Source organism: Leptonychotes weddellii, chromosome 13, assembly GCF_054177405.1.
Source record: "Leptonychotes weddellii isolate Sample4059 chromosome 13, ASM5417740v2, whole genome shotgun sequence".
NCBI lineage: Eukaryota > Metazoa > Chordata > Mammalia > Carnivora > Phocidae > Leptonychotes > Leptonychotes weddellii.
In genome coordinates, this window is record NC_138381.1 from 36,702,247 (window position 1) to 36,727,861 (window position 25,615).

General features: G+C 41.3%; 1 protein-coding gene across 1 annotated transcript; it reads right to left on the reverse strand.

Annotated features, from left to right (window-relative positions):
• Window positions 1-935: 935 nt before the first annotated feature.
• MEP1B (meprin A subunit beta) lies at window positions 936-22,744 on the reverse strand. The gene is made up of 15 exons (XM_031039925.2): window positions 22,588-22,744; window positions 20,794-20,812; window positions 19,853-19,897; window positions 19,725-19,768; window positions 17,985-18,063; window positions 15,261-15,378; window positions 14,141-14,319; window positions 13,108-13,326; window positions 12,356-12,508; window positions 10,833-11,048; window positions 7,908-8,351; window positions 6,221-6,400; window positions 4,886-5,012; window positions 4,071-4,275; window positions 936-1,702 (listed from the first exon to the last, which is right to left on the reverse strand). The coding sequence occupies exons 1-15, from the start codon at window positions 22,648-22,650 to the stop codon at window positions 1,688-1,690; spliced, it is 2,106 nt and encodes a 701-aa protein (XP_030895785.1). The 5' UTR covers window positions 22,651-22,744; the 3' UTR covers window positions 936-1,687.
• Between the last annotated feature and the right edge of the window lie 2,871 nt (window positions 22,745-25,615).

Genomic DNA, 25,615 nt, shown 5'->3' on the forward strand with positions numbered 1-25,615 from the left:
GGAACAATAGGCAAATGGAGTGGCTATTTGAAGGCAACTTGAGGGATCCTTGTGTTAATGAAAATGTTCTGTATTTTGACTGTAACACTGTCGATAACTCGGTTGTAACATTGTACTACAGCATGTGAGACGTTCCCATTGAGAGAAACTTCGAGAAGGGTACAGGGATCTCTCCCTGTTGTTTTTATTTTTTTTAACAACTACATGTGAATCTGTAATTGTCTTAAAATAAAATTTGAATTAAAAAATTGACTGAAATGAGCCTGTCACTACAAAGAAAACAGTATTTGTTGCCAATGATGAGATTTAAGCTTTCAAGCAAAAAATCCGAATTTTGGAAAATTTGCTTTTCCCACCTGAGTGTCAACTTCCCAAGACTTAAAGACTTTTTTTTATAAGATCAGTAGTGATATTAACTAATGTCATGTTTTGATACTGTATAATGAAATGTGCCACAAACTGTAAGCACTTCATAACTCAGTGAACCAGTAAAGTATTTTCTACATGATCAATACACAATATTACAAAATCATGCATAGATGATCCATTCAAAATACAAGATAGGCCAGTGGATAATACTAGATGGAGTACAAGAGATCACTGATACTGTCTCAGGTTCCAGTTATAGCTAACATTTAAGAAATTACCGTTTGTCAACTTTCAACAAACTATTCAAAAAGAATATCCACAATTACCTGAAAAGCTATTTAAATACACCTCCCCTTTCCAATTACATATCTGTGTGAGGCTAGATTTGCTTTGTATCCTTCAATGAAAATAACATATCACAACAGACCGAATGCGGACACATATGTGAGAATTCAACGGTTCTCTATTAAGCCAGACATTAGAGATTTGCAAAAAAGTGTAAAACACTACCCCTCCTTTTGCTATATTTTCTTGTTTTGAGAAAGAGTTATTTTTTCATAAAAATATTATTTACACTAACATGTAAACATTGGGTTTATTATTTATTAATGATTAAGAAATACATAGTTTTACATTTTCCTGGCTTGAATTTCTAATAACGTAAGTACTGATGAAGTGTGATATTCACAAGCAAAAGCTCTTTGGGGCCCTCGATCACTCCTGAGACTGAGAAGTTGGAGAACCATTGCTCTGGGAGTTAAAAGTTTCCTGGTCAATCGCAGGTACACGTTCAAACAAATTCTAAACCCAGCTCACTTTCTGAAGGGTCTGTGGAAGAAAACAAGAGAGTGGCCAGCTTTGGCCAGAGGAGCACTTGTTCCCGGAGAGAGAGGGAGGTGTCCTACCACCCCTCCCTACACTGGGACGGGACCACACACAAATGCTGAGATGGCATGTAGATCATTCCCACTGGGTGTTTCCAGTGGGTGCCCAGGCAATCACTTGTGAGGCCGCGGTCGTTGGCCCCCCAAGGGAAGGATCAGTAATTTGGAAAGCTATCTCTAGTTACTGTGCTCCTTCATAGAGACAATATTACAATTCTCTGGGATTCAGAATTGCTTCCCCTCCTTTAAAAACAAAACCACAAACATTTCACCAATTAGATGTTCACCAAAAATAATGATTTATAGTATATCCAGCTATTTACAGAGAAGATCCATTTATAGAAGAACAAGGCAGTTGGAATGGATTCTAGGTGAAATCCATGATGAAGAATCCTTTTTCATTCCATTTGCTGGCCATATTGTTGAGTTAATCTTCAAAATGCATGCTGCTAAAAGGGGAAAGAACAATTGATGGCTTAATTTCTAAATTTAAAAACTGTCATTTCAATGAATCACAGTGAAGCAGTCTCATTTTTATTTTTTTTATTTTATTTTTTTAAAAGATTTTATTTATTTATTTGAGACAGAGAGAATGAGAGAGACAGAGAGCACATGAGAGGGGGGAGGGTCAGAGGGAGAAGCAGGCTCCCCGCCGAGCAGGGAGCCCAATGCAGGACTCGATCCCGGGACTCCAGGATCATGACCTGAGCCGAAGGCAGTCGCTTAACCAACTGAGCCACCCAGGCACCCGCAGTCTCATTTTTAAATGAAGTGCCATCAACAGGCTCCTGGCATCCCTCCCAGCTGGTGGGCTCCCCCAGCCGGGTCTCCAGGAAGATGCACTGGCCCGTCCGGCTAGCGGAATTCAGATGCTAAACCATTAGGACGAACACACACTGTAGCCTCAGAAAGAAGAGCATTCTGATTTAAGACCTAAACTAGATCTGGACGTTCCGTTATCAGTGAATTAACTGTAGAAATGTCTAGATTGGGGAAAATGTAAGTTGATTTCTTGCTCTTGGGAATATGGTGCTTAGGGGTGTGTGTGTGTGTGTGTGTGTTTACTTAACGGCCCTACCGTGTCCCTGATACTTTGATAATTCTCCCCTTTCTTGATTTAACTTCCTTCTTTCTCTCTCTTCTCTTTATCATTTTCTTTAACTCCTTCCAATATTTGCTTCGTAAGTCAGCCCTTTTAATAACGCCTATATTTTCCAATTTCCAGAAGAATAACTGGCAGTCCTTTCTACTAGCTAATGTGTCCTCTCTTCCCTAACCACTACTCCAAACCTCAAGTGCATCCCTCCTGGCCCAGGGCACCATGCCTGCAGGTACAGCTTTCATCAGGTTGGCCTACAAGGTCACTGGCCGATCTGTCCCTTTTATTTTGAGTCATAAAGTAAGCCGGAAATACTTGTTTGTTTTTTAAACCACAACAAAACACCTGTATACATTTTAAGTACTTTTCTAATAAGCTTGGGAAGTAACTGAGCCATTGCTTTATGATTAGCTGTAAACACTTCCTGCTGTTGAGGAAATGGGACAGCAGTGTATGGGAATAAAACTATTTGCTTTCTGTTCATTATCATTGTCCATCTTTTGACTAACTTTGCGAACAAATTTAGTGTCTAGTACCAGTTTGTCCACTTCAAAAAATCATAACTGTAAAATATAGTATGTCTTGAATAGCCATTTTTCTTCAGAAAATATGCTCTTGATTTAGCTAATTGCAGTATTTCTAGTTTCAGAGATACCCTCATTGGGCACATTTTTTTTTTTAGTGTTGCCAGTAATTTTCAGAGACTCTGTTTTGAATGAAATAGAACTGGAAGAATTTTATAGCTTCACTTTTAAACAATGTTCAGACTTGACGCCATTTTCCTTGCGCTCTTTTGTGTGTGAGACTAGGGGTCTGTGTACTCTACTACTGCATAAGTAGTGGGTGCTGGGGCTACTGCTTAGTCCTGCCCTTCAAAAGGAAGGCTTTCGTGCAGGACATGCCCTTGCCACAAGGGGCCCTGCCTCCCCCAATTGTCCACTTCCTCCCAGGGGGCAACTCCAATCCAATGGCTATTGATGTGGGGAGTACATTGGCTTGGCCCTCTTGCCTAAATTCAGGGCACTATCCCAGCTCCGTAGCAGGGCCTAGGCCTCTGCTGCAATCCCATCCCTGTGTTCCGTGTACCTTCACCCTCTGCCCTGTCCAGCTTCCCTTACTCCGTTCTCCACGCTCCCAGGAACACTCTCTCCAGGGAAGTCAATCTGAGACAGGGTAGTTTCAAGAGTCTATTGCCATTTCAGAGACCCTCTGAGGCAAGACTTTAAACCCTCTACTTGAAAATCTTGCCTGAGTGTTAGTTACTGCACATGGAGCCAGATGGATTGGAAATGGAAAAGCCTCAAACAGGCCGGCACCCCCTTCCTACAAGCCTGAGCTCAACCCCCACCCAAAAGACCTTCAGAGCAAAAACGCTTACAGTTCACCTGTCCCGTCTACCAGGAAGGTTGGGACTTAGAGGCAAAATCAGTTTTGTCTTTCAGAAGGGTCACAGACCCTCACCCTAGAAAAAAGATACAACCATACGCAGTTTTGCATACAATTCCAGAAGGATATGAACTCCTTCCGAAAAGTCCTCATGGGCTCCAATTTAAGAACTGTTGACCTATTGTGAAGGTAACAGGAACTCATGGTTTCAAACCTGTTATCCAGCATAGAAAATAAAGAGATTCTTTTTTAAGTATATAAGAAAGTCCTAATTCTTCTTCATATGATTTCATCAATAGGTTTTGAATTACCAAATATGAGACTCAACTTACATTTTCCAGAGTCATAGCTGCCGTATTTGAACTTATCCTTCTACGATATTTCTTCCTGATACAACAGACACTGATGAGGGTGACTATCAGCATCAGGGCAAACATGGCAGCGGTGGAAGATGCAGCGATGACAATGGTGTCCCGGGTAGAGCCTCTCCTCTCACACCTCTCCCCCATGTACCACCAGTCTTCCCCTGACTGACACCTGCACGTTGGAATGGGACCCAGAGTTACAAGTTGACATTTCAGTCTGAAAATCTTCACCATTGAAGGTGTGGGTCAACGTTCTGGCCGTTGACATGTGGAACTCAACCAGAGGAGGCCAGGCAAGGCCAATGGAAAAGAAATGGAATTACTATTCATCTGGTACTCAAAACAGTGGCCCCAAGGTGGGAAAGGAAGGTGGTGCAGATAATGGAGAAAATTTAGTTCTCATGTCTCTGTCCCTCCACCTCCCCGCTGTACCCCTTGGCCAAGCTCATCCCAGAATGTCTGAGAACTATGTCTATCTAGAAAATGGGGACGGTTCCACTTCACCACACCGGACTGTTGTGAGGACTTCATAAGACATATAACTCATAAGGACTTTTTCAGGCAATTACAATATAATGTACTATTTCTTCATAAATAATTTTACTGTTCTTGTAGCTATCCAAAGTCCTAAATGGAGAGCAAAAAGTAAATATCCCATGGATGGCTATGAGATGAGAACCAACTGACCATTCATGTAAGATGTCAGTGTTTGACCCTACAGTGTGGAAAGGATAAACTTTCTAACAAGAGGATGGGGAGATCTCATCCAAGTGACCCCTTACCTGCACTCGGCTTTCCCATTTTGGACAATGCAAATGCCATCGTTCTCACATTTAAAGTTTGTGCAAAGGTCCTTCACAGTAGAGGTTGGGGTTGGCTGAACTGGTGTAGAATTAAGGTGGGATATGTCTAAGGAGGGCAGAGGGAGAGTATGGGTGAAAATCAGTTTGACTTTAACAAGCATTTGATCTTTAAGTTTCAAAATGGATGCTTAGGTTTCACAGGCAGTGAAATAATTAAAATCGAAATCTAGATGCAAACTGAAGCTGTGGGGCTGTCAACTGAACCACATGCTTACCTGGGCCTGGGCCTGGGCTTGCCTGAGCTACAAGGGGCCCAAGCCCTTATAACCCACTCTCGAGGGACAGACGCGGAGACCAAAGCACAGCAATGCAAGGCAGTTGAGGGGTTTGCCCAAGGTCACAGGTCTCTTACTAGAGGGGAGCAAACTGGGGGATATCTGACACAAGCCGCCAGGTCCCCTGAACAACCGGGGCTCTCTTCTTTGCAGTGCTTCCTGTTGCTTGTCCTCCAAACAGGGTTGAACTGAATTGATGAACCTGACTTTTTCTCTGCTACAGAAGATGATTTTTCCCTCGACACAGTTATTCTTGAACATTTTTTTCCAAGAAGTATCATCTAGATTTACTCTAATTGACACTGACATAAAAATTTCATGGGTTTTAATTGCACCACCTTTCATCACAAACAAGATGCTGATTTACTGAGATGCGAGGGGGTCTTTAATAGTAAATGAGTTAAAATGGTGCCACATAAAACATGGAAACCAGCAGTATTCCTGGAAAATGTATTTATTAGGTGCCATGGGTAAGAAATTTTAAAAGGCAATAGATTAATGCTACCAGTGACAAAACATATGTGTGGGCGCTTACATAGGATACATAAAAAATATACATGCATCCTTGTATGCTCATATGTATATGTATGCATGTCTATATATTTGAAAAACACAATAAAGACAGTTCATTTCCAGTTTAATTTCATGTGCTGTGTAATATTTCTATTTCTGGAACCCCAGAGTATAATTCTAGGGTATGAGAGCTATACTTTCACTTGTTTCTAAAGATTTCTGGCCTAAGTTTTCCATGGCTCCATGTGGTGGTAATTAAGTTTTTTATCCAGGAATGGTCATTGTTTTTATTTAAGTTATTTTCATATTGTTAACGATTCATACCAAAAAAAAAAAAAAAAAAAATCCCACTCTCATGCCCATTTGCTGCTATACCTAAAAATGGAACCCAGAAGAACACAGTAAATAATCAATGGCCACGACAACAACAAAAATAGCTTATATAAAATTATTTTTACTGACATACCTTCCACTGTCAGTAGGATATAAACATCATCTCCTTTTATAAAATCTCTGCTTTTCAGCCTCTTGTGGGTTATAAAGGCACTGGTTCCAGAGCCTTGACCTCTTCTAAACTGAGTTCCATTAGGGAAAAAAGCCACTTCTCCCACTTTGGAAGGCCTGTCCCAAAAATAGTTTCCATTATCTGAAAAAGCAATTTATATTAATGGATTGTGTTTAGCATCATCATAGCTTTTGGTGGTAGGAAAGAACAGGCAATGTGAAACACAATTAGGATAGAGCTCAAAATAATTAAATGATGCCATTGACCTGTGATGTGCTCCCTGGAAAGTCACTGAAGCTTGTTCATTGATACTGTTCTAAAGAAAATGAGATTGCCTAGCAAGGAAGACCACATTCTGGGATTGGTGTGGACGCATACCAAAGGTTTCCCGGGTGGCGTATGACACCTATATTGACCAGTATAGAAACTCCCCTGCGCATTAAAATCATTCCTTAGTTGCCCTGAGTCATAGATAGTCCTTTTAACCGAGTTAAATCAATACGTTTCTGAGACTTTTTTTAAGTTTTATTTTTTAAGTAATCTCTACAACATGGGGAATCAAACTCACGACTCCGAGATCAAGAGTCACGTGCTCTCCCGACTGAGCCAGCCAGGCGCCCTGAGAGAGTTTTTGATATTAACATAGAACAGTTCATCTCATTAGCTGAATTACTCACCTACCAGAGCAAAATCCTTCAGGAAAAGAAGACAGTGAGAAGTACTGCTTCTGGGAGAAGGTGATGACCCACCCAACTTTGAGCCATTTTCAATGGCTCATTCAGGGAAATATGTTTTGGGGAAAAAGTGAAGAAATTCTGAACATCGAGTCCCTATAATCCTGTTTGTGACTATTTCTTTTTTCCTATCAGATTAGTGGTTTCTTTTTTCCTATGTCACTGAGGTCCATTTTTTTCAAATATAGAATTCAAATTTGGCAATAATATTCACCTTGCCACAATTTCACTTTTTATTAGGTTCCCAGAGGGCAAAGGATTATTAAAATTAGAAATGTGATCATTTTGGGGGGAGGAGGAGCTGTTCCTTTTTGAGACTGGGAAGATGGGGAATGATGTCACCATTGGCAAGTCCTCCAGAACTCTTTAATAAGAAGTTATAGTCCCTTCTCAGAGCCTTCCCAACACTCCAGAGCACCCGCTCAACGTCTTCCTTCTCATCAGGAACCATCCCCTTCTACAAGAGCTGAATTGTGCTTGACAGCCCTGGTGGCAAGGGGGTGCTTATTATTACTGCCTCAGTCTTATGGCTGAGGACACTGGGGCTCCAAAAGACTATTTGCTCAGTATCACATAGCTAATGAGGAGCAAACTTTGGATTAGAACCCAGGCATGCCAGACTCTAAAACCAACACTCCTTGAACAACTGGGAACTCAGGTATGGTCAATTGCCAGGAATAACATCAGTATCTTCTCTATTTTTCAGAGACATTCCCAACTCACATCCTGACAGTGTCCTGCCTGGGGGACTCTACCCACAACTGCTGAAGCCCTTCCCCTCAATATCTTCTGTTCCTAAAATTTGGGGCTCAATACTCCCTAGGTACCTGACCATGCAGTCTCTCATTCCCAAATCATCCATCCCTCCCAGAGCAATGATCATGTATTAACAATAAAGAAAATGAGTCACCAACCGGTGGTCATAAATGGGTCTGTAGTTACACTCCGCTGGTTGGACATACGCTGTCGAATGTCAGGATTTTGATCCAAGAGTGTCATCGTGGCTTGTTGCCAAGGACATGGCCATTGTAATTGATCATCATTGGCTCCAGAGATCAAGTGGAAATATATTCCTGCATTAGTCGAATGGCTTAGATTCAAGTGAATCTGAAAGGCATAACCTTTAGGAGAATAAAATGGAGGGCTATAGAGAGTTCCACTTGAGCTGCCAATAAACTGTGTGAAATTCGTTATATGCCAGATATGATGAGGGCACTGTGTTTCTGAAAGATTGATGTCATCAATAGACAGGCCACCCAATGATGCACCAGCGCCTCTGACCCCTCCAAACACCACTCTGAATTTCTTGGTCATTTTCAATGTTACATGGTAAAGTTGCCAGCTTCCAATGGGTATCTCTGCAAAAGAGACATTATTATCCCAAAGCAAAGGACTGAGAATCATGTGCAAATCAACATTAGAGTTTTTAACCTTCATAGGCCAAATGATCATCCTAGAGCTATTGATGCCTACAGGTCTGCAGTATGATCTTCTTACCTCTCCCGCCCAGGCCCATTCCCTTCAAGGGAGTTCTGTGGTGTCAAACTGCTCTCTGGAATATCTGGATGCTTATCTACTTGTTTCTCAGATAGGTCACCCTTTCCCAGTGAAGGCTGACCAAACAACCACACCTAACTTAGGAGTACTCCATGCCCTATATATGAGTTACCTCCCATTCTATGTTAGCTAAACCCAACATCTACAGTTGTACCCAGGATTCCTGTGAGGTTCCGCCAAGGCCTCATTTATAGTTTGATTGAAATACTTCCTTCACATGCAAAATTTTCCATCAACGTTTTGGTAGTATTAAACAAGAATCTGCCGAACCCCAGAAAGCCCACATTTACCATTTACTCCTTAGATCATTTACTAGTGACTCAGTGTTATAAATATGTGAATATCTGATACCATCATCTTCCTCCCCATCCTACACTTCCCCTTTCACTATCACCTCCTACCCCTAACTAGCAGCACAGACTATGCTATCTTGTCTTATTTTCTTATATCACACACCCAAATAAGAAGCAGCAATACAGGGCGTCTGGGTGGCTCAGTTGGTTAAGCGACTGCCTTCGGCTCAGGTCATGATCCTGGAGTCCCGGGATGGAGTCCCACATCAGGCTCCCTGCTCAGCAGGGAGTCTGCTTCTTCCTCTGACCCTCCTCCCTCTCATGCTCTCTGTCTCTCATTCTCTCTCTCAAATAAATAAATAAAATCTTAAAAAAAAAAAAAAAGAAGCAGCAATACATTTTAAAAATTTCAGAATCCCCCAGGTAGAGACCAGCTCAGGAATTCATGTCGAACTAGTAGTTAACACAATGACTTAAAACTTGAATATATTGGCACTTACTGTGAAACACAATTATGTGAAAATAACTTAGAAATATCCAAATTACAGAAAATACTATTATCTACGGGTAGACTCTGGACTGAACAAAAATCTTTCATGAGCACTTCCACTACATTAAGATCAGATCAGCACCATCCGTTTAAATTCTGGACTCCTAAGCACGTTTCTTTTTTTTCTTTTTTTAAGATTTTATTTATTTATTTGATAGAGAGATAGCAAGAGCAGGAACACAAGCAGGGGGAGTGGGAGAGGGAGAAGCGGGCTTCCTGCCGAGCAGGGAGCCCAATGTGGGACTCGATCCCAGGACCCTGGGATCATGACCTGAGCCGAAGGCAGACGCTTAATGACTGAGCCACCCAGGCGCCCCCTAAGCACGTTTCTTAAGTACCTTTTGTGCTACTGTTTATGGGAGGAAAATGGTATGACATATAGCATAATGTAGATCGATTTTATAATAGGTTTTACTCAATTCATTCAAACCAAGTGGTCAATATGTGGAGCAGACAGTAGCAGAATTGGCAGCAGGGAAATTTCTTAACCACCTGCTTTTATAGTTGGTCAACGTGACCCACCTCTCTGACAGATGATTGGAATGGAGTGTTGCCCTCTCTCTACTCAGGAATTGCTCCAGAAGTTGCACTTAACTGTAACTAATCGTAACAATTAGAATTCTTCACTAGGATTTTTTTTTAAGCTAGAAATTAGAGGAAGAGTCCCTTTTCCAGTCTGATGGCATATTTGATAAAAACGTAAGCTGGGAAGTGGAATATTCAAAGCACCAGTTTTGTGGACAAAGCCTATCTGAGATAACATGAAGGTCCCCGACCATGTTCAGGGATAGGTTTAGCCCTGCCTGAGGCCAGTTCCTCCCTCGTCCATCCCACAATCTCTTTACATTGAACCAGTAACTTCCCATTTTGCCTAAACTAGTTTTCCTTGTCTTTTGTTTTGTTTTTTTTAAGATTTATTTACTTATTTGATGGAGACAGAAAGAGGGAGAAAAAGAGTAGGGGGAGGGGCAGAGAGAGACTCTCAAGCAGACTCCCCACTGAGCTCAGAGCCCAATGTGGGGCTCAATCCCATGTCCCATTAGACCACGACCTGAGCAGAAAACCAAGAGCCAGATACTCAACTGACTGCCCCACCCAGGCACCCCTCCCATGTATTTTTTTTTTAAGATTTTTTATTTATTTATTTGACAGAGAAAGACAGAGTGAAAGAGGGAACACAAGCAGGGGGAGTGGGAGGGGGAGAAGCAGGCTTCCCGTGGAAGAGGGAGCCCGATGTGGGGCTCGATCCCAGGACCCTGGGATCATGACCTGAGCAGAAGGCAGACGCTTAATGACTGAGCCACCCAGGCGAGCCATCCAGGAGCCCCTCCTCCCATGTATTTTTATTACCTGCCAAGAACTGACCTCCTCAGTGCCACAGACTTAGAGTTAAGATTGCTTCGCTCTGAACTGAGACAATAAGAATGTTGATACTGTACCTTTTATTTCCTCCACAAGCGTTAAAGTACCAACCACATTGTCTGCAGGATACTCCCTGGTGTAGATGTTCAGTTGGTCGTTTTCACTTCCACTGTTATATAAATAAAATTGCAAGCACTGAAATCCTCTTTTAGGGTATAATGTTTGACTTTCCAGCAGGGCCGTGGCCCCCACGCTTACAGAGCTACTGTTGAAATGCATGAAGAAACCAGAACCTGTTCAGAAAACAAAAGCAGAATTGACAAAGCAGATACGAGATATAGGCATGCGTCTACTTAGTACCCACTGCAGGCAGAGCACTGTGCTGGGTATTTAAGTACAGTTCCATGAGCAGGCGGTTGATAAAAGAGATCTTGGGCCACCTTTTCCTTACTATAGCTTTCAAACTCAGAAAAAAGTATCACCTTCTTGGCCTCGTGTGTGTCTCTCTCTCTCTCTCTCATCTTCTCCCTCCCTCCTTTCCTTCCTCCTTCCTTCTGGCCTATGGAGGACCACTATCCACTATCCAAATCTGCATTTTAAAAGAAAAGGGTATTTTTATTGACATATATTTGACATAGAGCATTGTGTAAATTTAAGGTGTACGACATGTTAATTCGATACATTTATATACTGTAATATGGTTGCCACTGTAGCGGTAATTAGCAACCTCTAACATGTCACATAATTATCATTTCTTTTTTTGTGGTCGGAATAATTAAGTTCTAGTCTCTCAGTAAGTTTAGTGATTAGAATATAATATTGCTGTCTATATTCCCTGCACGGTGCATTAGATCTCCAGGGCTTCTTTACTACTCATTGCAAGTCTGTACCCTTAACATCTGCCTTCCTGCCCCCAGCCCTCCAAGAAAGAAAAAGAAAAGGAAAAGCACTCTTCACTGTTAGGGACCCCAACCACTGCCTAGACTGGCTGAGCTGTCATGCAATGACCCTGAGTTCTGAAGTCTAGTCGTACATCTTTGTTGCCAGGAATGAGCAAATAAATAAAAATGGAGTACTTGTAGCCAAATAAATGATTGTTTAATTTAAAACAAAATTATGATGGAAAAGGATACTCATCTGAATAAAATTAAATAAATTGTACTTTGTCTCTTCATTTTCAGGACTTTTATAACAGGGAGGTGTAATCACAACCAACTGAAATTCTGAAACGGATTAATTCACAGCCTTGTGCTGTTCACTGGAAAGTCTCTTGTATCTCGTGAGCTTTGAGAAAACCACCCCGCTACCCTGGACATAAGAGCCCTTCCAGGAGGTACAGTCCCCTCCTGCTGTGGGCACAGACAGGGAGAGGTTTCACAGAGCGCAGCTCTGACTTATAGAAAGAAGAGAAAAGTAAAGAGGAAAAGCAAAGAAATGAGCCATGTCCTTATAAGGCATAGAACTGTATCCTTAGTAGCAACCGAATGGGTTATCATTAATAATTCAGATAGAAATTAGGGATAAAATCCCAGTCTTTCATAGCAAAGAAAAATGCTGGGATCACCAAGTGTAAAATCCAGAAGTATCTCACTCCTGTTACCTTTGCACTGGCCCATGTTGGAGTGATCGCTCTCGGGCCCTCTGGGAACCTGGGACACCCATTGCCAGTCAGCATTATCATCTGAACTTTGAATCATACCACACACATTTTCCAGTTCAAAACTACATGAGTCCATAAAGCTCAGGGAAGTGGCTACAAAAGTAAAATGACAATTATTGACACTCCTCCGACATGATAATCCAAGTACGGAAGTACTAGGAATACCAGGATGGCATTAAAGCGGACACCTTGCTGATTCTGGGGGTTGAAGACTTCTCGATATCTGCAAAACCAAGGGATTGATCAACTCTGTGTATCTGAATAAGCTGTCTGCCCCAAGACATTTTTCTTTAATCATCTAATGTATAGGAACCTGAGTCTACACTCCTCTAGTTACCCAGATTATTAAACTGCAACACAGATTATTTGATCCCATTTGTATGACAGCTCTTCATTCAAAACATTGACATGGGGCATGTTACTATAGGCCCCAATCTGTGTTTAGATCTGAAGGCCAGATCTTCTGAGAAGAAAAATGTGGCTTCTAAGCTGTGGATTGGGATTTGGGTGCTCTTATGTTGTTGTTGTTTTTTTGCTTAATATCAAACTTCTACTATAAAATTATAATTATCAAACAACTATCAAACCATCATTTCAGAAAAGCCAGCGATGCTCAGCAAAATGGCACAGCACGTAATTTTTCCTACATGGCAGAGAGACACAGAAGGCATTTCAAAGAACCTGCCACATACTGCAGTTATATAGTCGATTCAACTTTAAGAGATCATAGTCACTGAAATCCATTCGTTGGCCGATCACATCCATGAAGTCTGAGATTCTTGTGACAATTGTTGGCTCTGTTCCATTCTGGAAAGCAGTCTTACTGTAGTGCATTACAGAGGTGTAATCATAGGGAACATTCAAGGAGTCTGATTCTTGGTCATTGTAGGTGTTAAAATTGTGCTCTCTGCCTAAATGATAAATTTGAAAAGATCTTTAATTACTTGATGCTCACAACACTTAGCCTACCTTCTTCTAAGTTTCCATTACTGCCAAAGGTTGGACATTAACATTTAGTGTAAGGCTCTAAGAACAGCTAATAGAAAGGTAGATTCTCAATGGTGGTGTCGGGACAGTCAGGATCACTGGCAGGTGCTGATGGGAGGGTGGGGGCACCCACAATAGATGGAGATGGAGGTAAAAGGCCTTTGAGAGGCGTGGTGGGGAGGCACCTGGGAATGATAGCACAGACAGGAGTCATCAGAAGGAAATGACATAGCCGGGGGTTTCATGGTTACTGGAATATGTGTGCAAGTTATATGGTATGCAAATACCTTTAGAGAGGATACCTAGTTGCTTAGGATCACACTAACGGGCAATGGATGGCAACTTGAAATGGGATGATTTTGTGGAAATAGTGAGGTGGATCTGGTCTCTAAAGCTTACAGAAGTAAAACATCAAGACATCAGTTTTTCCATTATTAAGAGTTGGCAAGAGATGGCACATGCTTAGAAATTCAGTTTTTAGGGGCGCCTGGGTGGCTCAGTTGGTTAAGCGACTGCCTTCGGCTCAGGTCATGATCCTGGAGTCCCTGGATCGAGTCCCGCATCGGGCTCCCTGCTCGGCAGGGAGTCTGCTTCTCCCTCTGACCCTAACCCCTCTCATGTGCTCTCTCATTCTCTCTCTCTCAAATCAATAAATAAAATCTTTAAAAAAAAAAAAAAAGAAAAAAGAAATTCTGTTTTTAACAGAAAAAAGACTGTAAGAAAACAAAAGAAATGTACCTGACAGAATTCTGTCCCACATTATGCTGACATAGTCATCCCGGTCAGAACGTGACTGCTCATGCCAGAATCCCAGTGCATGGAGGAACTCGTGTTGGACTGTTGCTATTCTGTCACAGTTTTGCCCGATGGAGAGTTGTTGCTTCCCCACGTGCCTGTTTCCCACTGAAGACCAGCAGCTTACAGGAGAGTTCACAGGACAGGGGGAGAGGGTGTTCTCATGATGGTTCAGAGTAAAATCCCCAGGGCCCAGTCCACTCAGTTACCCACCTAGATCCTTCACTCTTATAATCAGGACATTGCATTTCTCTCTTAACCCTGGCAAGCTATGAGAAACCTTACAGACCAGATGATATTTGGAGATCTGACCCTGGCATCAACTATTACATAGGAGCAAGTCATCCCCCAATCAACCTAGTCCGGATTTTTTCCTGGAAATTTCTAAGTTCTTCACATTGTCCTTGGTATGTGGATGACTGCTAATAAGGTTTTTATAGGTATAGCAACCACGCAGAATTGCTGAGCTCTGGGCAAATAACACTGTCAGTTTAACTCAAGTAGTAAGTGTAGTTAGGTTAAAATAAATTGAGATACACATGCGTGCACACATACACGCGCGCACCTACACACGTGTTTTACCGGAAGAGGGAAAGAAGGAGGATGTCAGCTACAAACAGCTGAAGTTCCCTGAGTTGTGGGATGGATGGCATGCAATCCCACCCTCCTGGTCTTAATATGGTTGCATGTATGAAAACATTATTTTTAGGGGTGCCTGTGTGGCTCAGTCATTAAGTGTCTGCCTTCGGCTCAGGTCATGATCCCAGGGTCCTGGGATAAAGCCCCTCATCGGGCTCCTTGCTTCTCGGGAAGCCTGCTTCTCCCTCTCCCTCTGCCCCTCCCCTCTGCTTGTGCTCTCTTCAAATAAAGAAATAAAATCTTTAAAAAATATATATTATATTTATAGCTAGAGACACTAAATACCGTTTGTCTTTTACTCTCCAGCAAATGGCTAAGGAAGCCCCCCACCCACCTCAAGGTCAGGGCCTAGGACAATTGCTGGAACAGGTCACAGCTGCAACGTTCTCATTTGAACCCCTAGAAGACAAATTCTCCACCTTACCCGCTGCCCTTAAACACTGATATATAGTTAGCTTCTCCAGCCCAAGGCTTGAAGTCAATGCATGATTTTAGGCGATAGCGTTCAAATGCATTAAGGATAACTCCCTTTGCGTTCATTTCTGATGGAAGAAAACCAACAAAAAATACACTTATTAACATTATCACCATTGAACGATTCACCATGGAAACAGGCTATGCAATATATTACTTATGAGTCAGTCCCTTCGTGAATGTGTAGCATTTTATTTTTACCAAATTTAGTATTCTGTACAAATTAAGTATGTATCATATACAAGATTTGATTATTCTTCAAATCCCTGATTTTGCCCCATTTTTATTTCTCTGGAACCTTTAAAGAGTACATTACAGAAGAACAAAAAAGACATTTCCTTACCTCAGAGAACATATACCTTGGATCACAGGCAGCCAAAGTGAACACTCACTGTCACAGGCCTCATCTGAGAAGCTATAGTATGTATTTAAAGCCCCACAGCAGAGCTTTTAATTGGAGGACCTTGAGATGGGAGAGTCCATGAATATGTTTATATGTGAAGTATCTATATCTGTATTTATATCATCTATATCTGTTCTGTATCTATATCATCTATCATCTATATCTGTGTCAGTCTATATCTATATCCGCAAAGTGTGTTTCCTGGGGAGACTGTTCGTGAGCTTCTCAAGTGAGTTCAGGGCCCAAATTAGGCTTAAGAACCATTGCTTCAGGGGTGCTGGGCTGGCTCAGTTGGTTAAGCGTCTGACAGAATTTCTTCTATCATCTCCTCATTAATCTCCTTACTTTCTTTTTGCCTCTTCTACACTGCAACTAGCAGGATCACAATCTCACATCCACGTTAAAACCGTTGGAGGTCCCACATCACCATCAGTAGGCACACCAAGTTCTTTAACGTGGGAAACACTCAAGCCTTTCCAGTCTAGATCCTGCCTACCTGTTCAACCTCATTAACTCCCCACTTCCAATCTAGATTCCAGTTAAGGGTTTTCTCCTTTCCTCATGCCTTTGCACATAGTGACTCATCTGCCTGGAGAACCCTTCCCTTGCCATCAGAGAGGGTACTGGCCCACACAATGCCTTCCTGCAGATTACAAAGAAGCACCTCGTCTGGGCAGATGCAGCAACTGTTGATTTGGCAGGTAGATAAATAGCACTTCATGCAAAGTAACAAATGCGTCTTGATGAACAAAATGCAAACTTGATTTCAGTCCCACTTTACCCCCCACCCAGGCACCGATGTATTGTGTATAACTTGCATAATTTTCATGGCCGCCCTGCTGCAGTGTCAGCTGCTTCCTGATGCATATGCCTTTATATCTAGGTTGAGTTCAATGCCCCTCCAACGTGCTCCCATGGCTTTTGAACTTATCACTAAGCAAAATGTTTATTCCATTCTATTATAATTAACTCTTGGCATATCTGAATCTCCACTGAAATGTGTGAACTTTAAGAAAAGTTTCCCAAAAGACAGTTCCCAAAGTGATTCTGGTAACTGGTACCATAAATAAAATGAGGACCATGTTTACAGTTTTTCATTACAATTAAATTTCTTCTATAGAAAAGCTGTCCTTAATTTTGGATTGGATTCTTCTGATTTTTTACTATTGAAATTTTCTTTATTTTATGAAAAGATGATGATAAAGATAGTGGGTTCTTGTAGTTGGGTAAATTCCTGACTTGGTGAAATAAAATGTTGGTAAACATTTTATTTGGTAAACTCAGTCTCCCCACTGAGTAGGGAACCCAATGCGGGACTCGATCCCAGGACCCCGGGATCATGACCTGAGCCAAAGGCAGATGCTTAACCGACTGAGCCACCCTGCTGAAGAGTTTCAAGCCAGGAAGGGAAATGGTGTCATTGCCTGTTTAAAAGACCACTTTGCTGTGGGGGGCATGGGAGGTGGGGACAGGGACAGGGTGGAAAAGATTATAAGGGAGCAATATTTGAAATAGAAAGACAAATTAGGAGAAAAATGGGTTATTTGGGGCACACATTGCAGACAGAAATGGCAGAACTTGCTAATGGATTTAGGCCAGGTCCTAAAATATTTTTTTTGTTGTTTCATGTTTTTAACTTGTATGTAAAATCTGAACATATGGGAAACCACTACTTTCAAATAAAGACTAATTCCCTGACTTTTATGTCCCCAGCACCCAATACAGAGTAGGCTCTCCATAAATGTTGGTTGCATTAATCCCTTTCTTGGTCAAAATTCAGCAACTATTTCAGACAAAATCATTTAGGTTCTTTTCATTATTCATTTTGCTTATTTTTATAAGTAAATGTTCATGGGCCCATAAAGCAACAAACCTTTAAAGACCATGCGAGCTCACCCTTGAAAATACTGTGATTATAGGGCACCTGGGTGGCTCAGTCAATTGGGCATCTGTTTTCAGCTCAGGTCATGATCCCAGGGTCTTGGGATCAAGCCCCACATCGGGCTCCCTACTCAGTGGGAGCCTGCTTCACTCTCTCCCTCAGCCTGCCATTCCCCCTGCTTGTGCTCTCTCTCTCTCTGTCAAATGAATGGATAAAATCTTGAAAGAAAGAAAGAGAGAGAGAGAGAGAGGGAGAGGGAGGGAGGAAGGAAGGAAGGAGAAGAAAGAAACAAAGAAACAAAGAAGCAAACAACCAAAGAAAGAAAATACTGTGATTATATTCTGTCAGGAACATACATCAGTTACACATACTCCAAGGTATATACTGACCCAAGCTATCTTCTAGAACATATGGAATGGTATGAGGCCATCTGTATTCTTCTCCAATGATAGAATTTCTATCTTGTGCCTGTCAAAAATAAATGTGAAGGGTTATTTGATGAATCAGGCAAAAACTTGGGAAACAATGAATAGTTAATCAAGAAATAAATGAAATTTAAAATGCAAGAAAATAAGTAAGTTTATGCAGGATACATTTAATGGTAGTGGAGGGTTGCTCTGGTTCTGAGGTGGGAATAACACTTGGTATGTTCTAATCTGTTTTGAGGCCAGTAGCCTCATGAATTAGGAGAAAAAAGAGATGAGATAAGAGAGAAGTGGGGGAGATGGAAGGACAGATAGTCAGGAGTTAAATTATGCAGGTCTTGAAGGCTGTGGGTAAATTTGGATATTATTCTACATGCAGCAGGAAGTTGTTGAAGAGTTTTGTTGTTTTTTTTAAAAAAGATTTTATCTCTTTATTTGAGATCGAGAGAGAGAGCAGGAGCAGGGGAGCAGAGGGAGAGGAAGAAGCAGTCTCCCCGCTGAGTAGGGAGCCCGATGCAGGACTCGATCCCAGGACCCCGGGATCATGACCTGAGCCAAAGGCAGATGCTTAACCGACTGAGCCACCCTGCTGAAGAGTTTCAAGCCAGGAAGGGAAATGGTGCCATTGCCTGTTTAAAAGACCACTTTGCTGTGGGCGGGGAGGGGGGGGATGGGAAGTGGGGACAGGGTGGAAAAGATTATAGGGGAGCAATATTTGAAATAGAAAGACAAATTAGGAGAAAAGTGGGTTATTTGGGGCACGCGTTGCAGACAGAAATGGCAGCACTTGCTAATGGATCAGATGCTGGGGTGAGAGAAAGGGCAGAAGCAAAGGTGACTCCTGGAGTTTTTACTTATTCAGGGGAGTAGGGGGATGATTTTGCTAAGAGGGAAGATCTGGGAGGAGCAGTTTGCATGAAAAATCTGAGTTCAGTTTAGGACACCTTACATTTGAGGCTCCTGATAGACACAGAAACGGAACTGACAAATAGGCACCTGGATAGACCAGTCTGGAGTGCAGCAGAAGGAATGAATGAGAGCCACACATTTGGAGTCATCAGCATAGAGATGACATGTCAAACCCTGTCACAAGGTGAGATCAAGAAGGAGAGTACAGATAGAAGAGCCCAAGACCAACCATTGGATACTGCAGCTCTGCTTCTTGAGTTGAAATTCCCAGTGGAGGTTTGATTTAAACTATCTGTAAGGTACCTATGTTCATCCGTGCGCCATGTACTCTTCATGCATAGATTTGGGAGGATCTTTACTTGGCAACACTATCTTTAGCTGTCAGGATTGAAGTCACAAAATCTATCTTTTATGGTAAAAAGCCCGATTCATTGACATTTACAAATTCAGTTTAATTTTGCTTCAACTAGATGAAATCAGTGAGGTTCTATTTAAAAATGAAAACATCATATTGTTCCAATAATGAAAATCCATCAGATCAATAAGACCAAGGCATACATGGTGGGTGATGGTGGCATTGACCACACAGAAATCTGAGGAATGGCTGATGAAGGCACTATTATGGGAGTCTCTCAGAGTATAATATATTCATTGAATAAATCTGTCACCAGGACTCGGTACCCTTAGAGATAGTTGGGCTTAACAAAGCCCATGTTGCCCAATCATACTCAGATATTCTGTATTTTGGTTTGCAGTAATTAACAGAAGATTCTTCCTTGCTTTGTTTCAACTCACCCCATCAAGTCTGATGTCCCCCTCAAAAAGATCCAGTCCCAAATCTAAGAGGGAAGATAAAAATTCATGTTAGCAAACTGGATTCGAACTCTCCACTTAATAAAAAATGTAAAAAAAAATCCACAAACCTTCATTGATATCAAATATATCTTGATCGAGTCCACCATCTACATCTTTAACTAAAGGAACAAAGAAAACCACAATGAACATTATGTTTATGAAAGAAGACAATCTTCATCAATTACCATATTAAAAGTAAGTAAGGTTCTTTTGCCTCAGTAAGTGACTACTAGGTTCTGATTCAATGTACACGGATTGATTGATTGACTGATGGAGAACAGGTTCTGATTCAATATACATTGATTGATTGATTGATTGGTTGATTGACTGAGAACCTCTCATGAGCCAGGCTTGGGGCTATGGGGCTTTTGCATATATGCTCTTATCTTATCCATGTCCCTTGAATGCCAGATGACTTCAGGAATAAGAAATTGGTCACTCTATATAATATTAAACTTAATTTTAAAGACTAGACTAGATGATTAGATTAAATAGGAAGTAAATGTTTAAATTTGGTCAAACCAGTACAATCTGCCCAATATATCCCTTGCTAGTAACATACCTTGGAACTCTGAAGCAGAATTACTAATTTAAATTTGAATTACTCTTTTAAGTTACAAAGGAGTGGATAATATAGCCAAATCTCTAAGTGGACAACAGAATAGGATGGACATCAGGTCTATCTGAGTTTATACAAAATAGCAAAAGTAATAATAGCAAGCATTGATGGGATGTCTTGTGTTTGTCACTGTGTTTAGACTTTTCTATGTCACCATTTATTTTTTTGCTTGGTATGTGGAACCCTGGAACAAGAACAATAAAACATTCCTCAATAAATCAAAAGAAGGCAGTGTTTGATTAAAGTTCAAAGCAATTATAAAATTATGCTTATGCAATTTTGCATTGTGCTTCACATTAAATGTGTCCTTAGTTCTTCTGTTTTGTTGTTCTATTATCCACATAACTTTCTTTTACTATAACTTGGAGCAAAAACTCAAAATAGACTCACCAAAGTTTTCTCGAGTTGGCTGAGAAACAAACACATAAAAAAAAGGCATTATTATGACACCCATGACATAAGTGATCTTCTTGGTTCCAATTTATATCTAGCAATTTGTGGGTTTGTTTGTTTTTTAGATTTTATTTATTTATTTGACAGAGAGATAGAGCCATAGTAGGCAGAGTGGCAGGCAGAGAGAGAAGGAGAAGCAGGCTCTCAGATGAGCAGGGAGCTGGATGTGGGGCTCGATCCCAGGGTCCTGGGATCATGACCTGAGCCGAAGGCAGCTGCTTAACCGACTGAGCCACCGAGGCGCCCAAATTTGTGGGGTTTTTTTTATTAATATTATGTATTACTTTCTGGCTTATATCCAAGACAGCTAATTTGGAGTCTATAATAACTTTCTGACCAAAGGGTCTTTTTATTTCATATAAAAAAAATGAAACTGGATGTTATATGAATTTGAAGGTGAAAGAAACAAGAAACCAATTTCACAGATTGAAAAGAAGGCAGAACATAAGACTCCAGCCCTCAGATAAACATTCGCCTTAAACATGATTCTCTAAAGGATTCAGGGAGCAATGTTTGAAAAACCTAATAATTTATCCTCATTGTTGAAACATTATTGTAATTTATTACAATCCCTTCTAAAAAAATTTTATCGAAGACCTCATTAATCATGGTTTTTTTTCACATTTTTCTCAACACTCTGCTTTCAAAGACAATACCAAATGTTTAAGGAAAAAAAAAATCAATGGGTATACTTTGCAATTAAAAAAAAAAAAACTTTAAAAAAAAATAGCAAACTTCTGAAAATAGGTTCTACAAGTGATCACATGAAAAACCCAGAATACCCGCCCAATAGAAAAACGTAAGTAAACCTGAGAAATGTCTTAGTGGAGTCTAGTGAAAAAGCTCATGGGCCTGGCAGACAGTAGGTGTGGGTCATATTCCTGGTTCCACCAACTCAGAGTAAGTCAGCTCACCCTCCCGAAACTCAGACTGTCTGTAAAACTGGTTAATATGGCTTACATAGACAAATACCAGAAGCCTATGGACTGTTTGGCAAGCAGTGGGAATTAACTGATTGGATAGTTTACCCTTCTTTTTGACGTTAACAAGTGCCCTATTTGTCTCACACTCACAGAGGAATACCAAGACACCCAATGGAAAAGTATTGGTGCGTAACTGCAATTTTAATGTATCTTAAATGGTATCTCTTGTTCTCAATGCTGTAGATCCCATTTACGGAATATCAACTCAATATAATCACTTATTTTTAAATCCCAACTAAAGTCCGCCCCCTCTCCCCGAGGCATTTGAAACTTCATTTAAAACCCTGAGCTGGTCTGTGGTACAAACTACCTGTCACTGTAGCAAGATTGGTCAAAATGGACAAAGAAGCAGAAGAGAAACCCCATGCTACAAAACTGTAAGTGTTTGCTTTGCCAGTGACATTCATCATTCACTCCATTCGTGTCTCATGTCACGGTAACAGCAAAATGCATTTCACTCAGCAGTAAAAATGGAATGGTTGTCACATTTCGCATTTTCCATGTCATCAAAAGAAAACTTGCTATACAAAAATGAAACTGAAAGAAATATATAACTTTATGTCAATGTCCCCGACTCTTTCCCCCCGGGGGGCTTCTTCTCACTCCCTATGACCCTGCCTGTCCCTTGCTGGCCCCAAACGAAACACTCCTTTCATTAATGTTTTGAAATTCCTAAAAAACAAGAAATGGACAAACAGGCAATTGGCCCCCAATTTTTCTAATCATTTTCCAAATATTGTTTCCTTACCAAGCCAGGAACCATGAGGAGAATGGCAGAGAACAGAAACCAAGGCAGATACCATGAATCCATGTTATCACTTCCAGTTGGAACTGCAAACTATGAAAGTCAGAATAGCATTTACTCTTTAAAAGGCAAACATCGTAACTTCCAGCCTTTGATCTCAATGATCTTGCAGGTCAGCACACCGTGGTGGTAGTACCTATAATCAAAGAGTTAAAGTCCAGTATCCCGAACACAGCTCTGCAGAGTAGTTGGTTGGCTTTTTTTTTTTTTTCCCATGTCAACATTCAGTATCCAAGTGCCTGGCTGAATCCTGTTAATGAAATAAGTTCTCTAATATATACATACTTGCCCCCAGGATTATTAACGACCACTCGAGAAAAAGAAAATATCAAATTGGGGCGCCTGGGTGGCTCAGTTGGTTAAGCGACTGCCTTTGGCTCAGGTCATGATCCTGGAGTCCCTGGATCGAGTCCCGCATCGGGCTCCCTGCTCAGCAGGGGGTCTGCTTCTCCCTCTGACCCTCTTCCCTCTCGTGCTCTCTGTCTCTCATTCTCTCTCTCAAATAAATAAATAAAATCTTTAAAAAAAAAAAAGAAAATATCAAATTAATTTTTCATCTCAATTTTTCAAACAGTAACATTTTTTAAAAGATTTTATTTATTTATTTGAGCGAGAGAAACAGAGAGCACGAGCACGAGCGGGGAGGAGCAGAGGCAGAGGGAGAAGCAGGCCTCCCGCAGAGCAGGAACCTGACATGGGGCTCGATCCCAGGAACACGGGATCATGACCTGAGCTGAAGGCAGACGCTTAACGACTGAGCTACCCAGACATCCCTCAAACAGTAATGTTTGTGAAGCTCTTCCTGCTCATCTAACCTTGTGCTGATTTCATATATCCAGTTATGACCATGGCTTTTTATCGTTCATTCATTTAATAAAAAAATTCATTGAGTTACAAAATCCACTTATGTGCTAGAAATCTGACATATTTGATAATTAGATATAAAGTAGCAAAATAGTAACATATCTCACTCCTGAAAACTCCCATCAAGCAAACTCAAGGAGTAGGGTAAAAGGCTAAGAATGGTCACCTGTTTCCTGATAAACTAATGTTCCCAACCCATCTCTCGATTCTTTCTCTTTTTCCTTCTTTCCTTGGGATAACTTCTCTTTAAAGACAACTTACTCTCGCGGGGTGCCTGGGTGGCTCAGTCGTTAAGCGTCTGCCTTCGGCTCAGGTCATGATCTCAGGGTCCTGGGATCAAGCCCCGCATCGGGCTCCCTGCTCCGCGGGAAGCCTGCTTCTCCCTCTCCCACTCCCCTTGCTTGTGTTCCCTCTCTCGCTGTGTCTCTCTCTGTCAAATAAATAAATAAAATCTTAAAAAAAAAAAAAAAAAAGACAACTTACTCTCTGTGTTCCCACGATCTCCCTCTCAACTGAAGGATGATGCAGTATTATGTTTTTGAGACACCAGTTTTCCCCTCAGCATTTCCTTGCCCACTCAGGATTGGTCTTTGCCCCACTCTGCGCTAATAGAAAGGGTCAGAAAGACAAGTGGTATAGACAAAGGACTTGGGAGGATGCTTTTTGTGATTTCAACAAGTCATTCCCACCCTCTGAGGGTAGGATAAGTGTTCAGAGGGAAAGTTAAAAATGGTAGGTAGGATCAATTCCTCACTTGCTCCCTGGGATCCTGCAGATAGTCTGTGGAATCCAAAATCAAATGGGCCTGTTTCCTGACTAGACTGACAAGGAAACAAGAACACTCTACAAAGGAAAGCATGTCTTCAGAGGAAGAGAATAACTCCTTTGAGACAAGAGTGGCACGGAAGTATCAGAGAAAGCCACCAGACTTAAAGGGCCATGTGGATAAGAATAAGAACGTCTCCATAGTGGGCTGCATAGAAGGACAACCAAGGATCGGACAGAAGGATGGTTGTTTCAGAGGATGTCAGTGAGGACAGATACCATTGGGACCAGATGGGGGCCTTGGGCTATTAAGCTTAGGCACAAGCTTAAGGGTAAAAGATGGGAATCCTCAATTGGCTGCAATTAAATTTCTCCCACTTATGTGGATGGGGTCCCAAACTAAAAATTACAGTTACAGAAAAACAAAGATTTATTATGCACATCTGCTTTTGGTGAGTTATGTGTAACTGAGACTGCTGACTGCAAGCTATGTGTTGGAACAGACAGCTCACATTTGAAGTTAGGAAATTGAAAGCAGAGAAGTAGGAAGCGATCGTTCCTAGGACTGCTGTAGTCTGTCTCGAACTCTCCCTAATACAGCCCATGGACAGGCTCGCTAGGAATCTCATGGACAGGCATAGGGGCATGGCTGAAATCCAACTCCAAAAATGTGTTTTGACAACAATTAATGGATATCTTTTACATTTCATTCTTTCTGGAATTGTCAGTAAAGCTCTTTAATGCAGAAACTACATGGGGTTGGTCTAATGTACCTCCAGCTCCCCTCACTTGTATCCCAGGAAACTGTGTCTGCCTCTCATTGTTGGTCCTCTTCTGGTCTTCATTTCTCCCAGGGAGTATCACGAACGGTGCTTGAGATTCTGGCTTTACAGATTGCTCTAGAACCATCAGGAAAGTACATTTCTCTCAGGAATGTGATTCTCAAAATCCCCATGGAATACAAGAAAATTCTAGACCTGAGGGTAGCAGATCCTGAACGTAAAAAGCTTTCTAATAGGAAAAGTACAGAGATTGCAACACAAGATCCAGAAGACTTCCTCTCTCTCATAACACCTGTTTCCTTCACCCAGTTCTTCATCCAAAAACAACAAGGAAAGGTTTTTGTAAGTTATTTCATGCATTCCCCAATGGTAGCTCTTTATGAAATCTTATCAACACATCTATAACATATTCAGGAGGTGCATATATTTGAATTTAAATGAAATTAAATGGATATAGGAAAAAGGAAGAGAATGGGGAGTGTGGTGACCAAAGGAGTCCCCAGGCAGCTGGGAGAAGACAAATTCATTAGGGGCCCAGCCAATTAAAGAGCAGAAGAACT

Bases quoted from the DNA above. Each gene is read 5' to 3' on its own strand.
- MEP1B (XM_031039925.2), bottom strand. From the start codon at position 22,650: ATGGATTCATGGTATCTGCCTTGGTTTCTGTTCTCTGCCATTCTCCTC. The intron at 8,352-10,832 runs GTACAGTATCAA...TCTCTTTTGCAG, and splicing joins GCTTGTGGAGGAAATAAAAG to AGATACCCATTGGAAGCTGG. The intron at 6,401-7,907 runs GTTGGTGACTCA...TTGCTTTTTCAG, and splicing joins AGACCCATTTATGACCACCG to ATAATGGAAACTATTTTTGG.